The sequence below is a fragment of the Nematolebias whitei genome, chromosome 18, assembly GCF_014905685.2.
Source record: "Nematolebias whitei isolate Nwh7 chromosome 18, NemWhi1, whole genome shotgun sequence".
NCBI lineage: Eukaryota > Metazoa > Chordata > Actinopteri > Cyprinodontiformes > Rivulidae > Nematolebias > Nematolebias whitei.
The window spans coordinates 41,060,903-41,068,946 of record NC_056515.1 but is presented as its reverse complement, the minus strand read 5'-3'; the positions used below and the strand labels follow the sequence as shown (position 1 = coordinate 41,068,946).

Sequence of the window (8,044 nt, the reverse complement as noted above, 5' to 3'; positions counted from 1 at the left end):
CCACTTCTATTCTCTTGCCTTTAACACGGTGTGATTTGTTTTGGTCCCGTCTGTTCTCTACTCTGTTGGCCATTTTAGTTAGCTTCTGCTGCTATTTGTATCTGTATTTCTATTTTATGTTTTCCTGTCTGCTGTGCATGTTTGTGTTCTTTTGTACAGCACTTTGGTTGGCCTTGTTGCTGTTTTAAGTGCTCTATAAATAAATTGGTATGGTATGGTAACTATGACCTCATTATGACCTCATTATGACCTAACTATGACCTCATTATGACCTAACTATGACCTCATTATGACCTAACTATGACCTCATTATGACCTAACTATGACCTCATTATGACCTAACTATGACCTCATTATGACCTAACTATGACCAGTGGTGGCCCCAGAGATATTTTTCTACAGGTGCTAAGTGGGGGGCTAAGCATTTTACTGAGGGTGCTATGAAGGATCATTTGTTCTTTCAGTCGTCAAGGTCAAGGTTCTTTACTGTCATTCACACCACATGTGGTACATGAGGTGGAACGAAACTGTGTACGCAGGGTCCCAGTTACATCCAACAAAAATACAAATTGTAAAGAAAAACAGTGACAAGATCCAAGACATGAACTAAGAAAAACACCAAACTAAGAACACACTGAGCACTACTAGTACCAAACAACAGCAGCACGAACATGAGTCTGTGTGAGCAGAGGAGGACGAATGAACACAGCAACATGAAATAAATCAGCAGCATGAGATCAGCAGCACATATCAACAATCAAGTGGAATGAGTGATGATCCTGACCAGGGTCACGAGTCTAACAGCGTCAGGGCAGAAACTTGTAGCAATAACGAAGGGTGAGATGGAGGAAGAAGGGCGACACTTCCTCCACTACATTTGATTGATTGATGTTTCATTGATTCAAGAGAGAGACCAGCTGATCAGTTACTGATCAACAACTACTTCATTCATAGTTTAATGATCAGAATCAGTCACTGAAGTAGAATCTGCACATTACAGGGAGTTCTGTACCAGAACAATACTCATCTGAATGAAGAGATCAGAGTTGTCTTTGAAGTTTTATCACAACAACAATAAACAAACAATAATAATGAATCAATCAAGGCTTAATTCTCTTATCTGAGGCTAAATTAACTCTTTGAGCAGGATCTAGAAAAGTTAAATCTGCTCCTCTGGACATCCAAAAAACAAAAAAACCTGTAGAAACGTTTCGTCTCATCTGAAACACGTCCTCAGACTGAGCTGCTGAATTCAGCTCAGTCTTATAGACAGCACCTTCCTGACAACAACAACCACATATTAAAGAATATTAACGCAGATGAAAAAAAAATAATATATCCCCCCCCCCCCGGCTACGACCTAACAACAGCATTCCCAGGCCAACCGAGAGTCTCTCTCCAGAGTGTCCAGGGCCTCCTCCCAGTCGGACATGCCTGAAGCACCTCCCTAGGGAGGAGTCCAGGGAGCATCCTTACCAGAGGTGAGGGGAGGAACGTAGACCGACCAGTAAACGGAGAGCTTTGTCTTACAGCTCAGCTCCTCTTCACCTCAATGGACCAGCACAGAGTCCACAATACTGCAGATGCTGCTTGAATCTGTCTGTCAGTCTCACGCTCCATTCTTCCCTCACTCATGAACAAACCCAGAGATACTTGGACTCCTCCACTGGAGGCAGAACCTCATCCTGGACCTGAAGACAACAATCCACCTTGGAGGTGCTGGTTCTCATCCCAGCTGCTTCACACTCAGCTGTGAACCGCTCCAGTGAGAGCTGGAGATCATGATGACACCAACAGGACCACATCGTCTGCAAAGAGCAGAGATGAACTTCTGAGGCCACAGAACTGGACCCCCTCCACCCCCTGGCTGCACCGAGACATTCTGTCCATAAAAGTCGATCTCTATAGATGCCCATAAAAACGGAATCAGTGACAACGGGCAGCCCTGGTGGAGTCCATCTCCCACCCTGGAGGGTCCGACTTACTACCAGCAACGGGAACCGAACTAGAAAAACTAGAAACGTTCACTGTTCAAGTCCCTCTGTACTGGGCATCAGCGTACTGCTCCTTGAATTTAGGTTAAATATATAACATTTTTATTGTATGGTGTGAAAACAGGCATTCTCTTTGTTAATGAAGCTGAACGTGCGTGCTGAAACTACTGAGCATATTACTGTCAAGTTATTGCAGCTCAGCTTGATGAGCAAACAGAACCGTTTGTTTTAGTGGGACATTAATTGTTGCAGACCTTTGTTCTTCATTCATTCAACCTTTATCTACACACATAAATCACAGTGTAACCTTTAAATGTCCAGTTTGAGAACCTTCACTATATTTATCTGTTATCTTGTTTCCAATGAACAGGAAACCTGACTCAGGAGCTTTGTGGCCTACAGGCTTGCCGTACTTTTCTACCTGCTTGTCTCTCGCCGTGGTCCGACTGTGCACATGCTGCTGCTGTGACTTCCATTAAGGAGCTAATCAAGGAGAGTTTCCTCCTGTAGCGTGAGCCACATTTCCATGGCTAATGGATAATGACTTTAGCTTGGTCATTTAGCAGCCTGGTGTTGGCGATGAATGAGATTTGACTCATTAGTGCTGAATATGCTCACACTCTCTTACACGGGGGCAAATTTACTTTCTTCTGCACTCTACTTGCTCACAGACACACAAGCTCCCACAGAATGTAGCAGATTGTGCTGTGACAGGCCGACCCTGTTCTCTCCATTAGAGAGTATAATTAGAGCACTCACCCCGGTGCTCTAACACACACAAACACACGTACAGTCGGTAATTAGAGCCGCTCACCCCGGTGCTTCCACAACAAACACAGCATAATGCCCTCATTATGGCCCAGTCATTGCAGGCAGGCCTAATCAGCCCCGCAGTGATTTATATCACTTCTTCCTGTTCGCAGCAAATGAAATCTGTAGGCCAAATTAATACTGGCTTTTCATCATCGCCCAAGTTAAAAAGCCGGAGAGCGTCACAATCCCCCTCATTAATTTAACGGCTGAAAGTCCCAGGCAGGCGCAGTAAACTCTCATTATTGGAACAAATTGAAGTGGAAGAGAGGGGAGAAAGATGTGGAAAACTGTTTTCAGCATTGAATTAACTTCACAAAGGAAAACACATCGATGTTTGTTGAGCTCAGGCCGAGTGAAAGCTGTTGGTCTGAAGAGAGAATTCTAAAGCAGATTTGACAGTTTGCTTTGACACTTTCCACAAGTGATGGTTGTGTGGAGGCGCCTCACGGTTCAGACGTCTGCAGTGCAATTATAGAACATTTACAAAAATGTTTAGATCAACTGGGATGATCTGGTTTGTGAATAAAAACCAGAATGATGCCCAAGATAACGTGAAACTTAACAAACCCCTACTGTGAGGTGTGACTGGTTAATCTGCATGTGTATGTATGGATGGATCTTAGCTCAGCTTTATAACTCGACCCCACACTCCGTGTTCTTTGAGTCGAGGAAGCTCCTCGGACAAGAAGCGAAACATCTTCTGTTACAAATAAAGGCCAGTTGTTTTTGTCTTGAACTTTTTTGATTTTACCATGTCCCGTGTGTAACGTGAAATTGAAATATTTGATTTAGAAAATAAAGTTTCACATAAATAAACACAGATAAGACCCTACCTGGCATAATGGCAAACAAAATCTATGGCCACCTATTGGGGAGTAACGTTCTGCCTTAAGAACAGAAAGGTTGTAGCGAGTAAGGGATGCAAAGACCTGGTTCTTATAAACGAAATGCTAATCGGAGATGCCAAAAGCAGAATGAAAAACCTGAGCATGGTGTGGATATACTATAAGAAAGCTTTTGATAGTTTAGCCCACTCGTGGGTCCTGCAAAGCCTGGAGCTCTATAGAGTGAATGGACTGCACTTGTATTTCACCTTTCTATCTCATCAAGACACTCTGAGCTCTTTACAACAATCTGTGCCTCATTTACCCACTCATACAGCTCTATACTAGATCTATACAAAGAATAATCAGAGCTTTATCACATTCAGACACTGATGGGACACACATCAGAGGCAGTGAGGGGTTCAGTGTCTTGCCCAGAGAAACATGCATGTGACTGCTGGTGGAATCGAACCTCCAACTCTTGCATTGGAGGACGACTGCTCTAACCACTCAGCCACAGCCGCCACGTGGAACCCAAATATCATAGACTTCTGGTGCACTGCTATGCAAACCTGGCAGACACAGATGGAACTGGGACCCTGTGTACTTAATCTCTTTCCACCACATGTGGTGTGAATGACAAATAAAGAACCTTGAATCCTTGAACTGACAAGTGGTACGAGCACAGGACTGAGAAACTGTTGACATCATAGTATGTCATCATGTGGGACATGACCATCCCTACTGATCGTACCATCTCTGCAAACCAGCCAGACATTGTGCTCCATGACAAGAACAACAAGATGTGTTACGTACTTGCTTTCATCCATCCATCCATCCATCCATCCATCCATCCATCCATCCATCCATCCATCCATCCATCCATCCATCATCTTCCACTTGTTCTGAAGTCAGGGGTGGCTGTGGCAGAGTGTCTTTCCTTTTTCCATTCAACCTTTATTTCTACAGGTTAGTCCCATTGAGCCTCGAGGACTCTTTTACAAGAGAGACCTGATTTAACAAAGAATGATGACAACAGTGGACAATAGAAGGCGTGTAAATAAAAAAAATCTATGGAAGAAAATGATATTTAAAAAAATCCAAGCAGATTAGAGCAGCCGTTGTCCACTGGGAGAGTTGGGGGTTTGATTCCACCAGCAGTCACATGCTGAAGTGTTCCTGGGCAACACACTGAACCCCTCATTGCCTCCAGTGTGTCCCATCAGTGTCTGGATGTGATAAAGCTCTGGTTAGTCTCTGTACAGATCTAGTATAGAGCTGTATGAGTGGGTAAATGAGGCACAGATTGTTGTAAAGAGCTCAACTCAAGCATGCAGGACTGTGGCCTACCAGGACCGAGGACCCCCCCCCCCCCCCCAATCTAGTTCAACCCCCAAATTCCTCACTGTCAGTTTTCTGTACTGGTCAAGGAACCTAGATCTACAGGGGAGGGCCCAGCATTACCTCCAAAAACCATCACTTTGGTTTTGGTTTATTGTCCCCGTCGCAGAGCCAAGAAGAGGAATTGGAAATACCCTCTGTCCGTGCATGTTGTGAGCGTGATAACTTGAGAAACAAGTGAGGTACTGGCCTCCATTTTGGTGTGCGAGTACATCTAGGCAGAGGAGCAGTTCCTTTTGAAAATTGGATTTCCACTTCAAAATCCAAGATGGCCACCTCCATACGTTTGCGTGTGTGTTTGACTTTTCAAGAGGGGCATAAATGTGATGTGATTATTGTTTTCAAGTGAAATGCTTCAAAGTCATTAGGAGGAATGTGAACACTGTAGTTACTTGAAGAGTTACTTGGACGTATATTCAGAGTTCAGAGAAGAGTTGGGTTAGACTGCACTGCACAGACTTTAACACCTGAAAGCTAAATCAAAGCTCTTCTAAGGTTTCATTTAAAATGGATAATAACACTTAGAGGAATTTGGAGATATTTAATGGAAATCAAGAAGTCTTGACCCTAATCAGCGTGGAGAGAGAACCATTTAGATGAAGCGTGTCGATTGTATGTTTGACACGGATTTCTTGTGTGTTTCAGTGACTCGGGGGCCAAAGCTAGCAGCTCGTCCGCTGACAGCTCCTCAGACTCGGAGTCAGACTCGGAGAATGACTCGGACTCCCCAGCTCCGCAGAGGACCAGTTTGAAGGCCAAACCCAAGGTGATGTCATCATTTGTTTTGGTCCAGCATGTTGCCGACCTCTGAGCCAACACTGGGACCTTCCAGTTGCTCACATGTTGACCGTCTTCCTCCATCAGGATCTCTACAGGTTTTCCTGCTTTAGTCATCAAAACTTTACTGGACCAAAACAAATGTTTAACTAACATTTTTATGTGTTTAATGTATCAATAAGAGCATTGCTTAATATTGTGGATAAAACACTTGCTAATGCCAACATAAAATTCTGGACATTTTTAGCTGAGCTTTTGTGGAAAGTTAATTGATGTCTTAATTGTTGTAGATGGTATTTTGAATAACCTCAGTTTGACAAAACAAGATTTGATTCTAGCAGGACTGATGAGCTCAGGTCTGGTCCAAACAGGACTTGGACCTGAATGGATCACTGCGGTTACAAAAGGTCTTATGATAATTCAGACAAATACTCTTTTATGAACCTCCGTACGTGGATGTGTCCCAGGATGCACTGGAAGTGCTACAGCTAGCTGCTGTTACAGAGCTCTTGTAACACTCTGTTAACTCTCTTTTTCAAACTCTCTTGTTGGAGCCACTGATTTAGTTTGATCTGGTTGTTCTGCAGCCGTGAACACAACAGGTACCTGAACGCAGCACGGCTACTTTAGTCAACTTTACGTTTGTTAAATAAATGTGAACAAGACAAAAACATGTTTTATCTGATAAACTGAATTACTTTTAAATAAACTGCAGTCCGTGCTCCACTACCATGGTTAACCAACGCTGACTGCTACTTCCTGTCTGACAGGAAGTAGTACCCATCATTTATACAGTAGAGCCCCAGGAAGGAGGTGGATACAACTGAACTTTTCTTTGAGACCTCCTCTTGCGAGTCGGTCACCATCTAAATATGCTGTTTGCTCTTTAGGTGGAGGTGAAGTCCAAACCTGAGGTGTCTTTGTTGGACCTGGATGATTGTGAGTTCATCTCAAATCTTTGTATGAAGTGAATACAAAAACTAACAGAAGATACCCTGATGTACACTGTAGACTGAGGAAGGCTTCGGATGAAAGATGAAACGTTTCTACATTTGTTGTTGTTGTTGTTGTTGTTGTTTTGCTTTGTTTTGTTTTTTGAACGTCCAGAGGACCAGATTTAACTTTTTTAGATTTTTCTACCTGGATTCTTGAGCAGCATCAGGATACCCTGATGTATATTTGAACTCCTCATTCCTAAATGTTGTTGAGAGCTCAGCTCCTCAGAGTTGGGTTTTGTCGTATATTCCCAGGGAGCGCCTAAACTAAAGTGAATATTAGTCTTTGATTTGTCGGGTGGAAGGAAACATGGCAACAAGTAAGTGCTGGCGTTTCTTCGTGCTGTGCACAGAAATGGGAGTTAAGTTCAGTAACGGCTGAGAGCAAAAACTTTTTGAGTCTGTTCTTGATTGATCTGAACCTTTCCCTCATGGTAACGGTTAACACATGTCCAGGGCGACACGTGTCTTTGAGCACGTTGTGGGCTTTTCCTGTGCAGCAGGAACTGTGTAGAGCTTCCAGTGAGAGAAGAGGGCAGCCCACCATCTCCTGGGCTGTGGGGATGACTCTGGAGCACTTTCCTCTGAGCCACTGTGCAGCTGAGGTACCACGCAGTGATGCAGTTCAGATGCTCTCTGGGTGATGTTGTTCCTCCTCAACACACTCAGGAAGTCTCTGCTGGGCCTTCTTCAGCAGCTCAGAGGTGTTTACGCTCCAGGTCAGATTCTTCTCAATATGGACTCCCAGGAAACGATAGTAGCCACTCTCTCCACACCATCTCTGCTTATACTCAGGGGTGAGACCGCCATTTTCTTTTTCCTGACGTCGAGGATCAGCCCCTTAGTCTTTGAGGTGTTGAGGAGCAGATTGTTCCTCCTACACCAAGCAGTCAGGTGTTCCACCACGTCCCTGTAGGCAGACCCCCCCCCCCCCCCCACTGATGAGCCACACCACAGTGGTGTTGTCTGAAAATTCAATAATTTTTTTTTTTTTTCATTTAGCCTTTATTTACACAGGTTAGTCTCATTGAGCCACGAGAACTCATTTTCAAGAGAGACCTGTTTAGGGAGCACATGGTGGGGTTAAGGGCCTTGCTCATGGGCCCAGAGTGGGCCCATGATGAATTTAATAATAATGAATTTAATTTGTAACTCACTTTTCATTAACAAAAATCTCAAAGTGCTACTGAGTGCAACTAAAATCAATGATAAAATCAACTACAATCAATGATAAAATCAA

At 43.8% G+C, this 8,044-nt stretch overlaps 1 protein-coding gene across 1 annotated transcript in view; it reads left to right on the top strand.

The window, feature by feature from the left end:
• The window catches only part of ap3b1a (adaptor related protein complex 3 subunit beta 1a), a gene marked incomplete at its 3' end in the record, with an annotated part of 88,526 nt that overhangs the window by 51,254 nt on the left and 29,228 nt on the right, over positions 1–8,044 (top strand). Inside the window, 2 exon segments of the mRNA XM_037692178.1 lie at positions 5,678–5,798; positions 6,700–6,748. Coding sequence (XP_037548106.1) covers positions 5,678–5,798; positions 6,700–6,748 — 170 coding nt within the window.